The sequence below is a fragment of the Cnephaeus nilssonii genome (assembly GCF_951640355.1).
Source record: "Cnephaeus nilssonii genome assembly, chromosome: 20".
Lineage (NCBI taxonomy): Eukaryota > Metazoa > Chordata > Mammalia > Chiroptera > Vespertilionidae > Cnephaeus > Cnephaeus nilssonii.
In genome coordinates this window covers 32,953,562-32,974,983 of record NC_137091.1, presented here as the reverse complement: position 1 = coordinate 32,974,983, position 21,422 = coordinate 32,953,562, and the positions used below count along the sequence as shown (strand labels likewise).

The window sequence follows — 21,422 nt, the reverse complement described above, 5'->3', positions numbered from 1 at the left end:
CCAATCCACAAGGTCCCAAAGCCAAATGGCTGAGGAGTCTTCTGGCTTAGCACTAGGACTTTTGAGACAAGAGACTTTCAAGAAGTCAGTGAGAGTGAGTGGGCAGAAGACCCAGGGCGAGGGGAAATGTGGAACGTCACTTACCTTGGCCGGTGTGGGATGGAGAGTCAGCAATGGAGGGAGATTCCTGGTCGGGAGGGTCCATATGGGAGGGAAACCCAGTCATGTTACCCGAGTAGGATTCAGAGTTAAGCCCAGGTCAAGCTGCTGCTGCCTACTGCTCTCGGAGTAGCAAACTCGGGGTGACCAAAGCCAGGGCGATGGCTCCCCATCCCCGTGGAACCCTCCCGGGTTTTGGCACCAACTGTTAGGGTCGCTGAAGGAGGAATGCACAAGCCAGAAGGGTGAGGGATTACAAATTTATTCAGTCATCCGCACACCAGGTGGCTGAGCCTGGATGGTTCCAGCACCCCAGTGAGTCAGCGGTTTTTAAAGGACTTTTGGTGGGCTTTTTCTGGGTGTAGAATTCTCTGTACAGGTCCGGATTCTGGGAAGTCTGGAGGGGAGAGATAATGGTCTTAGCAAATGATATATGTGGTCTAAGCAAGTGGAATGTTCATTGTGAAGTGGCCTAAAGGTCAGTTCCCAGGGGAGGGGGCATTGATTCAATTATTTGATCAGACCTAGCAATGATGAAGAAACCCATCCTGGTAGAGAGGTTCAGCCCCAGGGACTTCACACCTTTAGATGATTAGAGAATGTAATAAAAGAAAATTGGAAACATGATCAAGGAACAAGATACTGTCAAAAAAGATCATGTAGATTTTAAAATATATATATAATGGAACATATGGAAATTATCACTTAAATTAAAAATGCAATAGGCAGGTTATTAGGTATAACATAAGAAAGAATTATTATCAGAAGGGGTCCTTTCCTTGGCCACAGTTGGTATTGCTCAGTCTTGATCTTCCCTCCCTGCCAATCCCAGACCTTGCATTCAGGAAATTTCCTCTTGGTTAGGTGCTTCCCTTTAAACTCTTCTAATTGATGTCCTGTGGTCAAAAGAGTCTTTGTCAGTTACAAACACCAGAGTAATTGCTCTATATCAAGTGATGCACCTTCAGTCGAACTGTTAAAAAGCCCAGAATTCCCAGAGGGATCCAGTTTTCCAATTGCTCTGTGATAATAACAGAACAACAAAAATATCTCCAGTGGCCTGTGTTCTACAATCTACTGACATACGGAATTTTTTTTCTTGCTCTGAAACTACTTGAATATTTCATACTTGAAATAAAATTGTGTTTTTCGTTTGGAAATAAAAAGAATTAGTGAATTTGGAGTTTTAACTAAAGAAATTGCCTAGACTGAGGTATAGAAAAAAAAAGAGATAGGAAACATGAAAGACATTATGAGATGTGTGCGTGGAAAAGGACTAAGGCATGATGTTAGCATCTAACCAAGGAGAGAAGTGGGGGCACTGGTGCTCAGAGAAGACAGAGAACTTCTCATGTCTGTGAAAACAGGAGTCCTTAGTTCAGGAAGGATAGTGCATTATGAGCAGGGGAAAGATTACACATGAATTTTGTGATGAAATTACAGAACAATAAGAAAAAAATGTTAAAAATGGCCAAGGAGAGGAAACGTTGCCTACAGAAAGCAAGTCAACCTCTCAGTAATTTTGTGGAAGCCAGAAACTGACACCACTCCACAGAACTGGACTGGTTCTAATGGGTGGGGAACATCTGGCCCGTGAGCTGTATAAGGCCTGCAAAATCATTTGGTCTGGCCCTGCCAGTGCATTAGGGGTGAGTTAATTAAATGTTTGACCAAATATAGCAGGCTAATTTTTAAGCTGATAAGTTTTTGTATGGCCCACGAATGATGTTATAAATATCCAAGGACAGCAGAAAAAAAGGTTCCCCACCCCTGCCCTAGATGCTCACTCTGTCCTTGCTGCCAGAATTCACTCTAACTCAGACAAATCTTTTCTCCTGTGGATGCATCTGAGTTCTATTGGGGAGTGAGACTCAGTTGCAGGAAGTGGACTCTGAACGCTAACTCCTGCACACAGAGGTCCCTCAGAAACACCTGCCCTTGGCAGTCCTACTCCCCTGGGAAAAGGCCCCATTCTAGTCAGACAGCTGCAATAAAGAATGCAGAAAGAGTGTGTTCTAGAACGGATGGGTTGAGGAGGAGAAAGGGCTTTCGTAGGAAGCCCAGTGATGGCCTGGGGAGGGGAGGGATTCTTGTCAGCTGGGTGGCCATATACCAAGAAGGCCTGATAAAATGTGCACCGACTTCAGAGACCAGAGGTGAACATGCACAAGATTATAGGCACTGTAGAGATACAGGGTGCTATCACATCACCATGTTTTCCTAAAGATGATGTAGGGGGACTGGCCAGGCTCATGTGAAACCATCTTTCATCCATCAGCTTAAGAGGAGTGCCACAGATGACACTGGAATACCAGGAACAAAGTAGGAATGAGAAAGACAGCAGACAGACTTGAGCGAACAGGAAGTAAGAATCTCGTAGGAAGATGGCCCTGCTCCAGCTGTTGGGATTATAGGCCCAGCTGTTTCCCACCCATGCTTTTCACCACTCTGCCTTCCCTGGAATTCTGCCTCTGTATATCACCTGCAAAGCCCTTGGAGCTCTTAAAGCATATGGAAGCTGCAGACCACACGCCTTGCTCTGCAACCCTGCCCCCTCCCACTCCCAATCTAAGCGTGGGGGATGTTTCATAGACTGGCTTGTTAGAGCCATACCCTCGACCTCTATGTGCTGCTCAGCTGTCACATGGAACTATCAGTTTTCCACTCTGGAACTTGGCAAATGCCATTTGGAATTCATATAAGTTCTACTTTGTTTCTGGTTGGATATTACAAACAAAAAATTAGCAGAATGCCAAAGGAGTTGCCATTTGTCCCAGGTGTTACTCCTCTCGCCCTGAACCCAGCATTGCACTGGCCAGTGGGGGTGCTGATTGGCGGGGCACATTGCCCACCTGGAGTAGAGGCAGATTTTATAGCCTCCCACCTTTGAGAGGTTGGCCCTTGCCAACAGGACATAGTGGGCCAAGGCTAGGCTGGGAGGTGTCTGGAAGGAGAGCAGCGGGGTCACTTCTGTAGCATTCAACAACACCCTGTGTGCATGGTGGGCCTCAGCTTCATGGCCTCACTGAGGCTGGGCCAGAATGGAGAGGCTTCCTCTGTAGGCAGGGCTTCTGCAGGCTCTCCTTCCACCCCAAGACTCAAGCCTGGCCCGACTCAGACCCCTCAAGATACTGGTAGCTTTGAGTGCTTGTAGAAAATGATATTACACCCAAGGCTCTTGTGGGGCAGCCCAAGGCACCTATGAGGGTGTGAATTCATCCCCAGGGGAGTGTCTGCACCCTTCTGTCAGCATCATCGAAAGCGCTTACAGCTCATGGCCACGGGAGAGAGGGAAGACACAATCCTGCCTTTGCTGAAGCAGAGGCAGAGGGAGGGATGGTTGGTAGAGTGTGTAGAGGGGCCGGGCCAGCAACTGCCCAACACACAGGGCTGTCTCCACACTCCACCTCTGACCTTTGTTCCTTCCTGAACAAAGGTGCCATTGGGTCCTGCTTTGCAACCAGGGACAAATTTACTGCAGAAAGCCGTCTGGGTAAAAGGTCACAAGTTCTCAGCTGCCACTCTCAGAAAGTGTGCGGTGAGCTCCTGGAGGTCCCTCTCCTGCCTCCTCCTACCTTCTTGACCCCTAAAGAGATTACTGCCTGCAATGGCACTTGAAGACAGTGGCTCTGTTGCCTTCTTTCTCCTTGGTTCATTTTAACGTTGCTGTTACATTTACCCTGAAGACTTACCACTCAGACCCTGCACTGCCCTGCCCTCCCCTGTGTCTACCCAGCACCCTCCACGTCTGCACACAGCAGAGAAGCTATACCTCTGAAGTAATTAGCAAATGTCACCCACAGCCAGGAATTCTCCACAGTGCTTTTCTCAGGTTTTGCTTTCATCCTCTTCCCAGTGAGCTTGCTGTCTTCATGGCTCTAGGTGAGGGGGAGGCAGTGGCCTCGTAAACTGTGTATGCTTAGTAGGGGCACAGTGAGCAAGAGACCCTGAGAGGCTAGAGGCTGACTGTTTGAGACCAAGCAGTGCTTTCTGGGAGATTGGGCAGAAGTGGGGTCCAGCTCATAGAGTGTGGCGAGAGTGCATGTGTCTTTATCCTGCGTTCCTGTGAAGGAATTACAGTGGGATTCAGAACCCTGTGCTGGAAACACTTCAGTGGTGGGGCATCACATTTCTGTCCATGGAGGGGTGCTGGTTGGTTTGTGCTTGGGGGTAACTGCCGAGGAGGTGCCTCCGGCCTTCCCACTGATCTTGTTTCTATTATTTGTACCTTGGCAATGGAAAACTCTATCATCTTCATCATCGGAATGTGTCATGCAAGCAAGCAGCAAATGAGCAATTGGGTAAATGTAGAAAAGGCAGGCAGAGCATGGAGCGGCTGCAGAGATTGGAGCACTCAGCTGTGTAAGAGCATTTAAACCAAATGATTTGGATACTATGACTTTCAGTCACTTCAAAAGTGGGGTGAGAATGGCTGTGCCAGAACTAGTTCATTATCCTGTGCAGAGGCTTCCTTGAAGGCTCTTGCCTCTGGGATGTATCATGAGGCTCTGTTGCTTGGAAAGGAGGTTGTAGGTAGAATTGGGGATGCATAAGCCAGGGTCATCAACAAAGAACATTATTTCTGGAATTTACTTCCTTAGATTTGTGCTTGTGGATTGGTTGAAAATTAATTGTTGCTGGTGATGGTGAACTGCGGTGCCCAAATTATCACCTGAACTCATAAATCAGCATTCTCACCAAGTCACAACTTTAGTTTTTAAAAAGGCAATTTAAAATACTTGTAAAAGAAATAACAGTTTATGAAAATCTTTTCTTAAGGAAATAAAAATGATGGACATGTTTGTGGGGCCTGAGGTGGTGAATAGTAAAAGGAATATTGTTTTGAGAAGGAATGGACAAGGTGGAAATGTGATCTGTTTAGTCCTTGATTCACATATGTCACCACCTCTCTAGGGTCAAGTCCCAGCCAGGGACCTGAAGAGAGGGGCTCCTTGGATATGCCAAGTAGGAAGCAAGGGATACACCCCTCAGAGGAGAGTTTCAGAGACCCACGTCTCCTTTCCTGCCTGCAGCTTGCACCCTATGACCTAGAACACACTGCAATATCTCGGCCCTGAATAGGGTCTCCACCCCAAAAGCATGGGCTTTGGGGGAGGGTTCTGAGGCTCTTGATGGACCCCAAATTTCCCCTCAACAGGAGGGTGAAGTGAAGGAAGAAGGCGAGCTTTTGGCTCCTGGAGTTGGGGGTATCTTTTCTCTCCCTCAACCCCTGCCTCTTTTAAAAGAAGCAGCACATGCATTTCTGTTGAATGTTGACAGGGCATTTTATAATGGGTGAGGTAGGTGGAAGATTTGCTTATGAGGAGGCTGAGATGGGATGGCCGCGCTGTTCCATCGTGTCTTGTTAGTGCTCTGTGTTGATGCCTTTAGATGCCTCCAGCTCAGTCCATGTCGTGGTTCAAGGCGGGTTCGCTCCTCGAAGCGCCATGGCATGAAATGGAGGTGCCTAGAAGCAAGAAGAAAGGTACAGTACTGCAAGTCGGCCTTGATCTGTTTATTTCTAAACTATGTTTGCCATTTTATGTCTGTACTGTTTGGAGGCGGGATGGGAAGGAGGACTTGAATTACAGACATGTGTATTTAATAGATGGAGACCTGTCCTGTGTGAGCCAGGACATTGGTGATTAGCTGTCCCCACCGCCTCGCACATGGTGGGTGGTCTGGGGAGGCACCTAGAGCCGAATAAATGGTTGGCGGGGGCCTCAGCTTAGCAGGCTTCATTGGCTAATAACAAGGTGTTGGAATTGTGTCTCACAGTTACTGCTGGAAGAGGTGATGATGGGCAGCAGGAGTGTTGCCAACTCTATTCTTTCTCTTTCCCTGTGAGGTGGGAGGCAGGGGCTCTGAAATTCCAGGTAAGGCTCTGGGTTCCAAGGACTCCATGGCATGAAATATCCCCCCTCTCCTCCACCACCTCACAGAGAAGCAGGGTCCTGAGCGGAAGAGGATTAAGAAGGAGCCTGTCACCCGGAAGGCCGGGCTGCTGTTTGGCATGGGGCTATCTGGGATCCGAGCTGGCTACCCCCTCTCTGAGCGCCAGCAGGTGGCTCTCCTCATGCAGATGACAGCTGAAGAGTCTGCAAACAGCCCAGGTGAGCCCCCAGGGTGATGGATGGTAGGTGCTTTCTGGGACTGGAGAGGCTCTCTCCCTGGGGATGGGCACCCATGCAAAGCCATCCTCTTTCTCTCGTGAAGACGGCCCAGGTTCTGGAAATTTCTATAAAGCAGAGAATACCCCCAGGCCCAGACTCCCTGGCTTTACCCCCAGTAATGCTCCGCCTTTCCTTTCCTTGGCCTGCAGTAGATACAACACCAAAGCATCCCTCCCAATCGACAGTGTGTCAGAAGGGGACGCCTAACTCTGCCTCAAAAACCAAAGATAAAGTGAATAAGAGAAACGAGCGTGGGGAGACCCGCCTGCATCGGGCTGCCATCCGGGGAGACGCCCGGCGTATTAAGGAGCTTATCAGTGAAGGGGCGGATGTCAACGTCAAGGACTTTGCTGGTGAGCACTCACAGCGCCCAGGAGACGGCAGGGCAGGGGGACCCTGCAGCAAGTTCACAGGAGGATGTAAGGCTGGCCTCCAGAGATACGGAGCTCTCTGGCCAAGTGTCATCATCCTGGCAGCATTAGCCTTGCACTTGGGATCAGCATGGCAGGAGCAAGAGCCAGACCCTGGGCCCCTGTCGTTCTTTGGGTGTGTTCTAGGTGCATGAGGTAGACGTATAAGTTGTTATTTCTGAGATGGAGGGAATTAGTGTTTCTTGGAAAGTATTTAAAAATCTATTTGTTTTTCATTATTTGTATGAGAATTGAGGAATTTTTAGCTATATTACTCCACTGTGTTATATAAACCCCAATTCTATGCTGAGAAATCATTCTTCCTGGCTCCTCAAGGAGTGCCTCTGGCATATTTAGGAAGAAGTCATGTTGCCCAAGCAGAGGATGCCTTTGTGCCTGTCATCCCAGGGACACCTTCCCATCTCCCAGGGAAGAATTGCCACCCTGAGACTCTGCTTTTAATATGACAAATGGGTGTGCTTCCCTGACCTGAGACAGGCTGAGGGAGGGCCCCGTAATTGCATTTCAGTGTTGCCCTTTTTTGCATAAAATATTTCCATTATGCCATGATGCATAATCAACAGGTTTGAGCTGTTAAAGGGGAATGAGAACATAAGATGAGCAAAGGAGTCTTCATGCAGAATACTTGTAGATTTTTCCCATTGCCCTAGTTGATAGTATCTGACCAACACCTAATTTAGCACCTTTTTTAAAAGAAGCAATTTTCCTATATCAAGATTTTTCACAGCACTGGAATTTGTGTCCAAAGGAGTGGGCCCTGTTTGCACACTGATGTGTGTGGCCACTCTACCTGGTGGCAGATTGAGGCTCCAGGCTACCGCCTGGGGAATTGTCCCGATGTGGCCTCATCTATGTGCTCCATAGAGGGTGTGTTTCCAAAATGGGAGGTTTTTCTCCCCATGTGTTGATGGATGAGCCAGACTGAGGCTCCCCTCATGATGCTGTGTTCACCAGTCCTCCACTCTTATTGTTCAAGATTAACCCTGCAGGTGGTTAATCTGTAGGATTAACAAGCCAAATATCCCTGAGCAAACAAGAGGCTCCACAGTAAAACACACTCAGGGTTTCCCTGGACCTCTAGCCTTTCAGTGCAGAGCAATGCCCTCCAGGGCTCTTTCTTGTCATCAGCTTCCTTGGAGTGCTGCTCTGAGACAGGAATGACGTTCCTAAGGATTAAATAACATATGTCCTAAGTGTCTGTTTCCAGGCTGGACAGCACTGCACGAGGCATGTAACCGAGGCTACTACGATGTTGCCAAGCAGCTGCTGGCTGCGGGTGCAGAGGTGAATACCAAAGGCCTGGATGACGACACGCCCCTGCATGATGCTGCCAACAATGGGCACTACAAGGTGGGTCTCTTGTCTGACTTCCACACCGTTCTGTAGCTCCTGCCTCTCTGTCCTCGTTGTCATTCATGTTTGCTGGGTAACTGAGAAGTTACGTCTTTATCCCTCACCAGAGCTGTCCTCTCTGACCAGCCCAGCTTTCTCATCCTGGATCAGCACTTGGATGGCTTCTCACAGTTCCAACAATCAGTACTGTTTGCATTATGTGTGACAGGGCCCTGCTCTGGCCATGCAGGTGTAGTTGGATTTTAGTAGGTGACCGTCATACTGATAGGAAGGGGGGTATCCTGGGGATTGTTCCTGACCCTGCCCTTGTCTCTGTGGTCCTACTAAACTAGGGAAGGCCTTGACTGATGTGATGCTGAGGGGTGTAGCCAGTCCAACAACAGTGAGTACTCCAGTGCACGGTTTCCCCTGAGAGGACTAGGCTTCCTTGGGGGAAATGACTGCCTTCAGGTCTGAAGCAGGAGATATACTAGTACATGATGTGCCTGGTGCATCTTGTGCTACCAGAAAGCAGGGCGGTCACAAAGATAAAGTCTTGTTACAGTCATTGCCTGAGCCATCTTGACAAGGCCCCTGCATGGTGAGGATGATGACACCAGTAGATCAGAAATGCTCCTTATGACAGCTCTGCCTGGTCACTTTTGGCAGATATCAGGGAACCAGTACATCAAGAGTGTGATGAACATAATTTGACAAGTCATTGCAGGGGAGGGAGAGAGATTGGGAGGGCACTCTGAGTTAAAGGATTTCTGAGACAAATAGAGAAATCTGAACACTGATTATATATTTTATGTTAGGAATTATAGTTAACTTTTTAGGTAAGATAATAGCATTATAGTTTCTTGATTTTAAAGAAACCTTTTAAAGAAATATACTGAAAAAGTAAATGAAATGTCTGTGATTTGCTAAAAATACCTGGAGGAGTGGGCAGATGTGGGTGAAATGAAGCTGGCTGTGAGCAGGTAGGTGAGGAAGTAGAGAGGAAGGGAGTCGTCATTTGAAATCTCTGTATTTTTTTAATTGTCATTTTGAAACTTTCTATTGTGGAAAATGCCAAAGAGTGTGGAGTCATGGTGGGAGAGGCAGAATAATGGCCCCCAGAGATATCCCCATCCTGATCCTGGAACCTGTGACATGTGACCTCACATGGTAAGGGGGCTGCAGATGGAAGAAAATGAAAGACCATGAGATGGGAGATGATCGTGGATTATCTAGGCTGGCCCAGTGGCCTTCAAGGGTCCCAACAACAGAGATCCTTTCCCGGCTGTGTCAGAGTTGCAAGCAGAGGCAGGAGGAAGACTTGAGGGAGACCTGAGCTACACTGCTGGCCTTAGAGTCAGGGGCCTTGGCAAAGGAATGCAGTGGCCTCTAGCAGCTGGAATGGCCATTAGCTGGTAGACAACATGGACATGGAACCAGAGTTCCCCTCACTGCCAGGAACCCTATATGCATGGAAAGGAAAGAGCCAGTACCACACATCAGCGGGGTCAGGGGGACTAATTTTGGACTTCTGACCTCCAGAATTGTAAGACGAAGGTGGTGGTGATTTGTTAGAGCAGCAATAGGAGATTGCCCTGATGGAGCAGTAGAAATTGTAACTACTGAGTGAAAATAGAGTATGTGAGTAACAAGAGTTTTGTCCTTTTTAAAGATTCTTCTCATGCTCTTATCTCAGACTGACTGAACTAAAGTTGAGATTGAATTTAATATTTGTACTTCAGTTCAGTGAATCTGCTGTCCTGGCATATAATCAGCCCAGGTTGCTGATTACAAACAGTTGAACAGAGCTGTTAAAAGATCACCTTGAGTGTTTCTGGCCATCCTTACCCATATAAAATAAAGCACTGAAGAGATTATCTTATTTTCTAAAATAAATGAAAACATAAAATAAACCTGCTTGCAGAAGCTTGGTCTTTGTTTCCTCTCTATGTAAACCCTCCTCCAATAAAAAAACTTCCCCCTGAACTACTAGAACCTTTTGATGATCATTGGACCCTGTTGCATGGTGAGCTCATCACATTGGCAGAAGGGGAGATCCTATGTGAAAAGATTCCAGTAAAGTGGTCGACTCGTCATGAGCGAGGTCTTCTGTGGGAGAAACTGTTCTACCTGCAAGAGAGCCTGGGAGGGGTGCCAGGATTCTGTTAGGGTCCTTCCTGTGGAAGAGGCACAGGTCTAGAGACCCCACCAGAAAGTGCTGTGCACACCAACTTCTGGCCCTCTGCCTTGGGTTGTTCCCTGGTTAAGCTCAAGGTTCTGAACAAGTTACAGTTTTACACAATTACTATAGCACAGTCAGTGTTTCTTAGAACACATCCTCAGGCACCTGCTGCTGTCTTGTAGGTGGTGAAACTGCTGCTGCGGTATGGAGGAAATCCTCAGCAGAGCAACCGAAAGGGCGAGACACCGCTGAAGGTGGCCAACTCCCCGACCATGGTGAACCTCCTGTTGGGCAAGGGCACCTACACATCCAGTGAGGAGAGCTCAACTGGTCAGTGGCTGGGCATCAGACTATGTGCAGGGTGGGGGTCATGGGTGTGGGGGTCACAGGGTGTGTGACACTATGGGGTATAAGCCTCCCAGTACTGCTGTGATAACAGAGATAATGTTGGCTTTCATCTGCAGATCAGCACACCAGATCCCAACCTCCTAGACACCTGGCACTTACAGGAAATTCTGGACTGTGAGGACCTGGGGTTTCAGTACCAAAAACCTGCAGGCTTATCCTAAGATACCAATCTGTCTTTGCAAAAACTTCTCTTTGGTTTCCTTCAGCCCATGGTTGGCCTCAGATTTCACTAACTCAAGTGAAATGCTTTCCGTGGGGTTTCCAGGACTCTCATCCTAGGGGTGACCAAGTGCTTGGGGAGGCCTTTCTCCAGGTCATCCCTGAGACAGCTCTCCCCCATCTATGTCTTTAGGTGTTTTGAATCTGCCTCTGACATCTTTCTCCTTATTTCCAACAGAGAGCTCAGAGGAGGAAGACGCCCCATCATTTGCACCTTCTAGTTCAGTTGATGGAAATAACACAGACTCTGAGTTTGAAAAAGGACTAAAGCACAAGGCTAAGAATCCAGAGCCCCAGAAAATTGTGACCCCTGTCAAGGATGAGTATGAGTTTGATGAGGATGACGAGCAGGACAGAGTCCCTCCAGTGGATGACAAACACTTACTGAAAAAGGATTACAGAAAAGAGACTAAATCAAATAGTTTTATTTCTATACCCAAAATGGAAGTGAAAAGTTACACTAAAAATAACACGATAGCACCAAAGAAAGCGGCTCACCGCATCTTGTCGGACACATCAGACGAGGAGGACATTGGAGTCACTGTGGGGACAGGAGAGAAGCTGAGACTCTCTGCACACACAATTTTGCCCAGTAATAAAACACGGGAACCTTCTAATTCTAAGCAGCAGAAGGAAAAAAATAAAGTGAAAAAGAAGCGAAAGAAAGAAACAAAAGGCAAAGAAGTGCGTTTTGGGAAAAGGAGTGACAAATTCTGTTCCTCCGAGTCAGAGAGTGAGTCCTCAGAGAGCGGCGAGGACGATGGGGACTCGGTGGGGAGCTCTGGCTGCCTTAAGGAGTCCCCGCTGGTGCTGAAGGACCCCTCCCTGTTCAGCTCCCTGTCTGCTTCCTCCACCTCATCTCATGGGAGCTCTGCCACCCAGAAGCATAACCCCAGCCACACAGACCAGCATGCCAAGCACTGGCGGACAGACAATTGGAAAACCATTTCTTCTCCTGCCTGGTCAGAGGTCAGTTCCTTATCAGACTCCACGAGAACAAGACTGACCAGTGAGTCTGACTGTTCCTCTGAGGGCTCCAGTGTGGAGTCACTGAAGCCGCTGAGGAAGAGGCAGGAGCATAGGAAACGGGGCAGCCTACAGAGCACTCTGTCAGAGAAGAAGAGCTCCTTCCACCCCAGTGTGGACGGTGCCATTCCCAAGCTAGACAAGGAGGGGAAAGTGGTCAAGAAACATAAAACAAAACACAAACACAAAAACAAGGAGAAAGGGCTGTGTTCAGTAAGTCAGGAACTCAAATTGAAAAGTTTCACTTATGAATATGAGGACTCCAAACAAAGGTCAGACAAAGCTATACTTTTAGACAATGACATTTCCACTGAAAACAAGTTAAAAGTATTAAAGCACGATAGAGATCACTTTAAGAAAGAAGAGAAGCTTAGCAAAATGAAGTCAGAAGAAAAAGAATGGCTCTTTAAAGATGACATAATAAAGGTCTCCAAAGATGAAAAGTCACTCAAGAGAATCAAAGACACAAACAAAGATGTCAGCAGGTCTTTCCGAGAAGAGAAAGACCGTTCAAATAAAGCAGAAAAGGAGAAATTAGTGAAGGAAAAGTCTCCAAAAGAAGAAAAACTGAGACTATACAAAGAGGAAAGAAAGAAAAAGTCCAAGGACAGGCCCTCAAAATTAGAAAAAAAGAATGATTTTAAAGAGGACAAAATTTCAAAAGAGAAGGAAAAGACTTTCAAAGAAGATAAAGAAAAGCCCAAAAAAGAAAAAATTTACAGGGAAGATTCTGCTTTTGATGACTATTGTAACAAAAGTCAGTTTCTGGAGAATGAAGACACCAAATTTAGCCTTTCTGATGATCAACAAGATCGGTGGTTTTCTGACTTGTCTGATTCATCCTTTGATTTCAAAGGGGAAGATAGTTGGGATTCTCCAGTGACAGACTATAGGGACATTAAAAATGACTCTGTGGCCAGGCTGATCTTGGAAACGGTGAAAGAGGACAGTAAGGAGAAGAAGCGGGAAAACAAAAGCCGGGAGAAGCGAGACTACAGTGAAAAACGGAGCGACAAAGATGCTTTCTTTAGGAAGAAAGACAGGGACTATCTGGATAAAAACTCTGAGAAGAGAAAAGACCCCATTGAAAAGCATAAAAATATCCCCAGCTATCTTTCAGAAAAGGACAAAAAAAGGAGAGAGTCTGCTGAATGCGGGCGAGACAGAAAGGACAGAGATCTGAGCGACATCTGCAGGGACAGGAAGGACCCTCTTGAGAGCACCAAGGAGCGGAAAGATGGCAGAGTGAAGGCCGAGGAGGCGTACAGGGAGGACCTGAAGGAATATAGTTGTGAAAGTGTATTCAAGGACAGGTCTGACTGTGACTTTGGGAAGAGTCTGGAGCCTTGGGAAAGGCATCATTCAGTGAGAGAGAAGGAGAAGAAAGACGGCCTTGAGAAGGAGAAGAAGGAAAAAATAAAATTAGAAAAATATAAAGATAAGTCCAGTGACAAAGATAAAAGTGAAAAGTCTATCCTTGAAAAATGTCAGAAGGACAAAGAATTTGATAAATGTTTTAAAGAGAAAAAAGATACTAAAGAAAAACATAAAGATATACATAGCAAAGACAAGGAAAGAAAAACATCTCTTGACCAAATTAAAGAAAAAAAGGAGAAGAGTTTCCCTGGAATCATCTCAGAAGACTTCTCTGAAAAAAAAGATGAGAAAAAGGGCAAAGAGAAAAGCTGGTATATTGCTGATATATTCACAGATGAAAGCGAAGATGAAAAAGATGATTATACAGCAAGTGGATTCAAAATTGGAGAGGCCAGTGAAATGCAGAGGGCGGACAGCCTTCAGGAAAAAGATGATGGGAGGGAGCCATACCCCTCTGATAGACACCGGAAGCACTCTGTTGACAGGCAGCACTTAGAGAAGCAGAAAGAGAAAGAACTTAAAGAAAAGAAAAAGGAAAAAGGAACCACAGAAGGGGTGAAAGACAAGAAAGAAAAAGTCTTTGAAAAGCACAAAGAGAAGAAGGATAAAGAGTCGACAGAAAAATATAAGGACAGGAAAGACCGAACCTCAGTTGATTCTATTCAGGAAAAGAAAAACAAACAGAAGCCCTCCGAGAAGGTGGAGAAGAAGCCCTCTGCAGAAGACAAGGCCAAGAGCAGGCACAGGGAGAGGCCAGACAAGGAGCACTGCAGAGAGAGGAAGGTGTCGAAAAGTACTGAGGCGGAGAAGAGCCTGCTGGAAAAGTTGGAGGAAGAAGCTCTGCATGAATACAGAGAAGATTCTAATGACAAGATTAGTGAGGTGTCCTCTGACAGCTTCACGGACCGAGGGCAGGACCCGGGCCTGAGTGCCCTCCTGGAGGTGTCTTTCACAGAGCCTCTAGAGGAGAGAGTCAAGGAGAACTGCCCACAGGAGAAGCTGAAGGAGAAAGAAAGGCATAGGCACTCTTCATCCTCATCCAAGAAAAGCCATGATCGAGAGAGGGGCAAAAAAGAAAAGTCTGAAAAAAAAGAAAAAAATGATGATTACAAGGACATTGGCAGCAGAAAGGACTCCAACCAGTATGAAAAGGATTTCTTGGATGCTGATGCTTATGGTATTTCTTACAGTACAAAAACTGACATAGAAGATGAATTAGATAAAACCATTGAGTTGTTTTCTACAGAAAAGAAAGATAAAAATGATTCTGAAAGAGAACCTTCCAAGAAAATAGAAAAGGAACTAAAGCCTTATGGATCTAGTGCAATCAGTATCCTAAAAGAGAGGAAGAGACGAGAGAAGCATCGAGAGAAGTGGAGAGATGAGAAGGAGAGACACAGGGACAAGCACAGTGAAGGGCTCCTGAGACATCACAAGGATGAGCACAAACCTGCAGTCAAAGACAAGGACAGTCCTCTAAGTTCCTTTAAAGATAAAACCAAGGATGAAAGCCTGAAACTCAGTGAGACCAAACTAAAGGATAAATTCAAGGAAACTTTAGATAAAGAAAAAGGTGACTCTGTAAAGATCAGCAATGGAAATGATAAGTTACCACTGTCTAAAGACCCAGGCAAGAAAGATGTCAGGCCCAGAGAGAAGCTTCTGGGAGATGGTGATCTAATGATGACCAGCTTCGAGAGAATGCTTTCCCAGAAAGATCTGGAGATTGAAGAACGCCACAAACGGCACAAAGAAAGAATGAAACAGATGGAGAAGATGAGGCACAGGTCTGGAGACCCTAAGCTCAAGGAGAGGGTGAAGCCAGGTGAGGACATGCGCAAGAAGAGTCTGGATATCCCTCCAAAGAAGCCACTGGGGCTGGACCCTGCCCTTAAAGACAAAAAGCTCAAGGAGTTGGCTCCTGTTCCACCAGTCCCTGAGAATAAGCCCCACCCAGGACCAGCTGTGGACTCCAGAGACTGGTTGGCAGGACCTCATATGAAAGAGGTCTTGCCCGCTTCTCCCAGGCCTGACCAGAATCGGCCCACCGGGGTGCCCACCCCCGCATCTGTGGTGTCTGGCCCCAGCTACGAGGAGGCGATGCACACGCCCAGGACCCCATCCTGCAGTGCTGACGACTATCCTGACCTCATATTTGACTGCACAGACCCCCCGCCCGTCTCTAGCACAGCTGCCAGCGCTTGCTCCCCCTCCTTCTTTGATAGATACTCGGTTGCAGGGAGCGGGATTTCGGAAACCCCAAGCCAGACGCCTACAAGGCCTCTGTGCACAAACCTTTATCGCTCGGTCTCTGTTGATATCAGGAGGACTCCTGAAGAAGAATTCAGCATTGGAGACAAGCTGTTCAGACAGCAGAGTGTCCCTACTGCATCCAGTTACGACTCACCAGGGCAGCACTTGGAGGAGAAGGCCCTTGTGCCCCCAGGTCCTTCGGAGAAGTTTGCCTGCTTATCTCCGGCGTACTACTCCCCAGACTATGGCATCCCCTCCCCCAAGGTGGACACTCTGCACTGCCCACCCACAGCCGTGGTCACCACCACCCCCTCTCCAGAGGGTGCCTTTTCTGGTTTACAAGCAAAGTCCCCCACTTCGCACAGAGATGAGCTGTTGGCCCCATCCATGGAGGGGACCCTTCCCCCTGACTTGGGCATTCCCCTGGATGCCACAGAGGACCAGCAGGCCACCGCTGCCATCATCCCCCCAGAGCCCAGCTACCTGGAGCCCCTGGATGAGGGCCCCTTCAGCACAGTAATCACAGAGGAGCCGGTTGAGTGGGCTCATCCCGCTACCTCGGAGCAGGGCCTCTCTTCTAGCCTAATTGGGAGTGCCCCTGAAAACCCGGTCAGCTGGCCCATGGGATCGGACCTTATGCTTAAGTCTCCACAGAGATTCTCAGAGTCCCCAAAACATTTCTGCCCTGCCGAGTCCCTCCACCCTGCTGCACCTGTGCCCTTCAGCACCACAGAGCCCCCTTACCCGGTCTCCCCTGTCCCATATCCTCTGTCAGTCCCTGAGCCAGGACTTGAGGAAGTTAAAGATGCCTCGGCAGAAGCAATCCCAGCTGCCATCTCCACTGCAGAAGAACCAGCCCCTTTCGCCCCTTCCTCCAGGCTGGAGTCCTTCTTTAATAACTGCAAGTCGCTTCCTGAAGCGGCCCCTGATGTGCCCCCAGAGCCTGCGTGTGTGACCACCGTGACTCAGGTGGAGGCTCTGAGTTCTCTGGAAAATACCTTCCTGGAAAATGGCCACAGTCTATCTGCCCTTGGACAGGTTGATCCAGTGCCCTGGCCTGATGCCTTCCCCAACTCTGAGGACGACCTGGACTTGGGGCCCTTCTCACTGCCAGAGCTTCCTCTGCAAACTAAAGATGTTTCTGATGTCGAAACAGAACCTGTAGAAGAGAGTACTCTTGTTCCTCCAGAAAATACCCCTGCAGGGGCTCCTGTGGTCCTGAACGGTGGGGATGTGGCTGCATCAGCTGCTGAGGAACAGCTTGTGCTGTCTCCTGATCAGGCAGCTACCCGGCTCCCTGCCGAGCCTGAGCCTGAGCCCTTGCCCTCAGAGGGGCCAAAGCAGGACATGATTCTGGAAACCACAGTGGAAGCCGAGGCTGTGTCAGAGGGGAGGGCCCCTGAGGCCTCCGACTCCAGCCTGGGGCTCACACCAGCGCCCCCAGAGCAGCATCCACTAGGTAGTGGAGACGAGGAGGTAGAGGTCCCAGACCCCTTGGCAGCATCCCACGGCACACCTGAGCCCCCTGGGGACAGCCCTGCACAGGCACAGGTGGTGAACGGGGCTGGCCCCCATGACAGTGCTGGGCTTGAGGGGCCTTCAGGAAGCATCCAGACTGAAACTACAGAACCAGAACCCAGACCCACAGCCGAAGCCCCAAAAGCCCCCAAAGTGGAGGAGATCCCCCAGCGCATGACCAGGAACCGGGCTCAGATGTTGGCCAACCAGAACAAGCAGAGCTCACCTCCCTCTGAGAAGGAACCTGCCCCTGCCCCAACCCCCAGAGCGAAGGGCCGATGCTCTGAGGAGGAGGACCCCCAGGCCCAGCACCCACGCAAACGCCGTTTTCAACGTTCCAGCCAGCAGCTGCAGCAGCAAATGAACACATCCACACAGCAGACACGGGAGGTGATCCAGCAGACACTGGCCGCCATCGTCGATGCCATAAAGCTGGATGATATAGAGCCCTACCACAGTGACAGATCCAACCCGTACTTTGAATACTTACAGATCAGGAAGAAGATTGAGGAGAAGCGAAAGATCCTCTGCTACATCACCCCACAGGCACCCCAGTGCTACGCTGAGTATGTCACCTATACAGGCTCCTACCTCCTAGATGGCAAACCGCTCAGCAAGCTGCACATCCCAGTGGTGAGTGCCAAGATGGAGCCCCAGCCCCCAAGGGTGCCAGTCGACAGGTCAGGACCCTGTTTACTGTATGTCTAAATGCAAATGCCAAACTGTTGGGATGCCAGAGCTTGGAGTAGGTGTGCCATCCTGGGGACCACCCTCCAACATGGATGTCCATGTTGATACTATCCCTCTGGGTCAGGAGATCCAATTTCCTCTTTGTCATTCATCATTTTTCCTATGTCATCTCCCCATCCAGTGCCTGACTGGGTCAGTGAGTGCCCTTGGGTCCATGCCCACGCCCTCTTGACTGTCAGCTCCCTGTCTGCTGTGGCCGCACCCTGCATATCTCCAACTAGAGCCAACCCTGGTGCTGCTCAGTCCCTGGTCTCCTCAATGTTTTGCTGACCAAGGCCCCCACCTCCATGTTGGACACACCTGCACAGCATTCCCCCTTTCTGTATCTCCGTGCCTCCTTTCAACTCCTTTTTTTTTTTTCCACATAAAAGTTCTTAATTTACTAGTCCTCTCATGAAAAATTTATTCCATCGCCACAGATAGTCACTGAAGAATCCACTCTCCAGCTCACTTTTAGTAGTACCAACATTGGCCTTTGAAGTTCCTGACTTTCTTCATTCCATTCTTGCATTTCTTTCTCTGTTTTCTTTTTTTTTTTTTAAGATTTTTTTTTTTATTGAGGTATTATATGTGTACATATCTTACCATTACCCCCCCACCCCACCCCCACACATGCCCTCACCCCCCAGAGTTTTGCGTCCATTGTTTATGCTTATATGCATGCATACAAGTCCTTCGTTTGATTTCTTATCTACCCCCCCTCTCCCTAACTTTCCCCCTGTAATTTGAAAGTCTATTTGTTGCTTTAATGTCTCTGTAACTATCTTTTTGTTCATCAGTTTATAATGTTCTTTATTATCCATAAATGAGTGAGATCATGTGGTATTTTTCTTTCATTGACTGGCTTATTTCACTTAGTATAATATTCTCCAATTCCATCCAGGTTGCTGCAAATGATGAGAATTCCTTCTTTTTTATGGCAGCATAGTATTCCATTGTGTAGATGTACCACCGTTTTCTGATCCAGTCATCTGCTGACGGGCACCTAGGCTGTTTCCAAATCTTAGCTATTGTAAATTGTGCTTCTATGAACATGGGGGTGCATATATCTTTTCTGATTTGTGTTTCTAGTTTCTTTGGATATATTCCCAGGAGTGGGATTACTGGGTCAAATGGGAGTTCCATTTTCAGTTTTTTGAGGAAACTCCATACTGTTCTCCACAGTGGCTGCACCAGTCTGCATTCCCACCAGCAGTGCACGAGGGTTCCTTTTTCTCCGCATCCTCGCCAACACTTGTCGTTTGTTGATTTGTTGATGATAGCCATTCTGACAGGTGTGAGATGGTACCTCATTGTTGTTTTGATTTGCATCTCTCGGATAATAAGTGACTTTGAGCATGTTTTCATGTGTCTCTTGGCCTTCCTTCTGTCTTCTTTTGAAAATATTCTGTTTAGGTCCGTTGCCCATTTTTTTATTGGATCATTTATCTTCCTTTTATTAAGTTGCATAAGCTGCCTGTAGATGTTGGAGATTAAACCTTTATCAGTGCTAGCATTTGCAAATATGTTCTCCCATGCAGTGGGCTTTCTTGTTGTTTTGTTGATGGTTTCTTTTGCTGTAAAAAAGCTTTTTATTTTGATGTAGTCCCATTTGTTAATTTTCTCTTTAGCTTCCATTGCCCTAGGGGCAGTGTCAGTGAAAAAGTTCTTTTGGCATATGTCTGAGATTTTGTTGCCTGTGGATTCCTCTAGTATTTTTATGGTTTCCCGTCTTATGTTTAAGTCCTGTATCCATTTTGAGTTTATTTTTGTGTATGGTGTAAGTTGGTGATCTAGTTTCATTTTTTTGCATGTGTGTGTCCAATTTTCCCAACACCATTTATTGAAGAGACTGTCTTGATTCCATTGTATGTTCATGCCTCCTTTGTCAAATATTAATTGAGCGTAGTGGTTTGGGTCGATATCTGGATTCTCTATTCTGTTCCATTGATCTATATGTCTGTTCTTGTGCCAGTACCAGGCAGTTTTGAGAACAGTGGCTTTGTAATACAGCTTGAAATCTGGTATTGAGATCCCTCCTACTTTATTCTTCTTTCTAAGGATTGCTGCGGCTATTCGGGGTCTTTTTTTATTCCAGATGAATTTTTGGAGAGTTCTTTCTAGGTCTGTGAAATATGCTGTTGGTATTTTGATGGGGAGTGCATTGAATCTGTAGATTGCTTTGGGTAGTATGGACATTTTAATGATGTTGATTCTACCAATCCATGAACATGGTATGTTCTTCCATCTGTTTACGTCTTCCTCTATCTCTTTTTTCAGTGTCCTGTAGTTTTCCGCGTATAGGTCTTTTACCTCCTTAGTTAAGTTTATTCCTAGGTATCTTAATTTTTTTGGTGCGATGGTAAATGGGATTTCTTTTTTAGTCTCTTTTTCTTTAAGTTCACTATTGGTGTATAGAAATGCCATAGATTTCTTGGCGTTAATTTTGTATCCCGCTACATTGCCGAATTCATTTATTAAGTCTATTAGTTTTTTGATGGAATCTTTTGGGTTTTTTACGTACAATATCATGTCATCTGCAAATAAGGACAGCTTCACTTCTTCTTTTCCAATTTGGATGCCTCTAATTTCTTCTTCTTGCCTAATTGCGGTAGCTAATACTTCCAGTACTATGTCAAACAGGAGTGGTGAGAGTGGGCATCCCTGTCTTGTTCCTGTTCTTAGGGGAAATGGTTTTAGTTTTTGCCCATTGAGTATGATGTTTGCTGTTGGTTTATCATATATAGCTTTTATTATGTTGAGGTATGATCCTTCTATTCCCACCTTGTTGAGAGTTTTTATCAAGAAAGGGTGTTGGATTTTGTCAAATGCTTTTTCTGCATCAATTGATATGACTATGTGATTTTTATCTCTCAATTTGTTTATGTGATGTATCACATTTATTGATTTGCGGATATTGTACCATCCTTGCATTCCTGGGATAAATCCTACTTGGTCATGATGTATGATCTTTCTGATGTATTGCTGGAGCCGATTTGCTAGGATTTTGTTGAGGATTTTGGCATCTATGTTCATGAGGGATATTGGTCTGTAATTCTCTTTCATTGTGTTGTCTTTATCTGGTTTTGGTATTAGGGTGATGCTGGCTTCATAGAAGGAGCCTGGAAGTGTTCCTTCCTCTTGAATTTTTTGGAATAGTCTGAGGAGGATAGGTTTTAGTTCTTCCTTGAAAGTTTGGTAAAACTCTCCTGTGAAGCCGTCTGGCCCCGGGCTTTTGTTTGCCGGAAGCTTTTTGATGACTGCTTCAATTTCGTCCATAGTTATTGGGCTATTGAGCTGTTTAGATTCTTCCTGATTGAGTTTTGGAAGGTTGTATTTGTCTAGGAATATGTCCATTTCCTCCAGGTTGTCCAGTTTGTTGGAATAGAGTTGTTCGTAGTATTTTGTAACAATCCTGTGTATTTCGTCAGGGTCTGTTGTTATTTCACCTCTTTCATTTCTGATTTTGTTTATTTGGGTCCTCTCTCTTTGCTTCTTGGCGAGCCTGGCTAGAGGTCCATCAATCTTGTTTATCTTTTCAAAGAACCAGCTCTTGGTTTTGTTGATCTTTTGTATTGTTTCTTTGGTCTCTATGTCGTTTATCTCCGCTCTGAT

At 46.9% G+C, this 21,422-nt stretch overlaps 1 protein-coding gene across 8 annotated transcripts in view; it reads left to right on the top strand.

Annotated features, from left to right (window-relative positions):
* The window catches only part of ANKRD11 (ankyrin repeat domain containing 11), a 248,442-nt gene that overhangs the window by 212,816 nt on the left and 14,204 nt on the right, over window positions 1–21,422 (top strand). For 6 of the 8 annotated variants that reach the window (XM_079800356.1, XM_079800354.1, XM_079800355.1 and 3 more), the window contains 5 exons: window positions 6,102–6,272; window positions 6,482–6,685; window positions 7,971–8,113; window positions 10,460–10,607; window positions 11,083–17,711. In XM_079800356.1, the coding sequence (XP_079656482.1) occupies window positions 6,102–6,272; window positions 6,482–6,685; window positions 7,971–8,113; window positions 10,460–10,607; window positions 11,083–17,711 (7,295 nt within the window). Of the gene's footprint in view, window positions 1–5,550; window positions 5,645–6,101; window positions 6,273–6,481; window positions 6,686–7,957; window positions 8,114–10,459; window positions 10,608–11,082; window positions 17,712–21,422 lie in introns of those variants that run through there. The other 2 variants (XM_079800360.1, XM_079800361.1) reach the window with 2 other exon arrangements.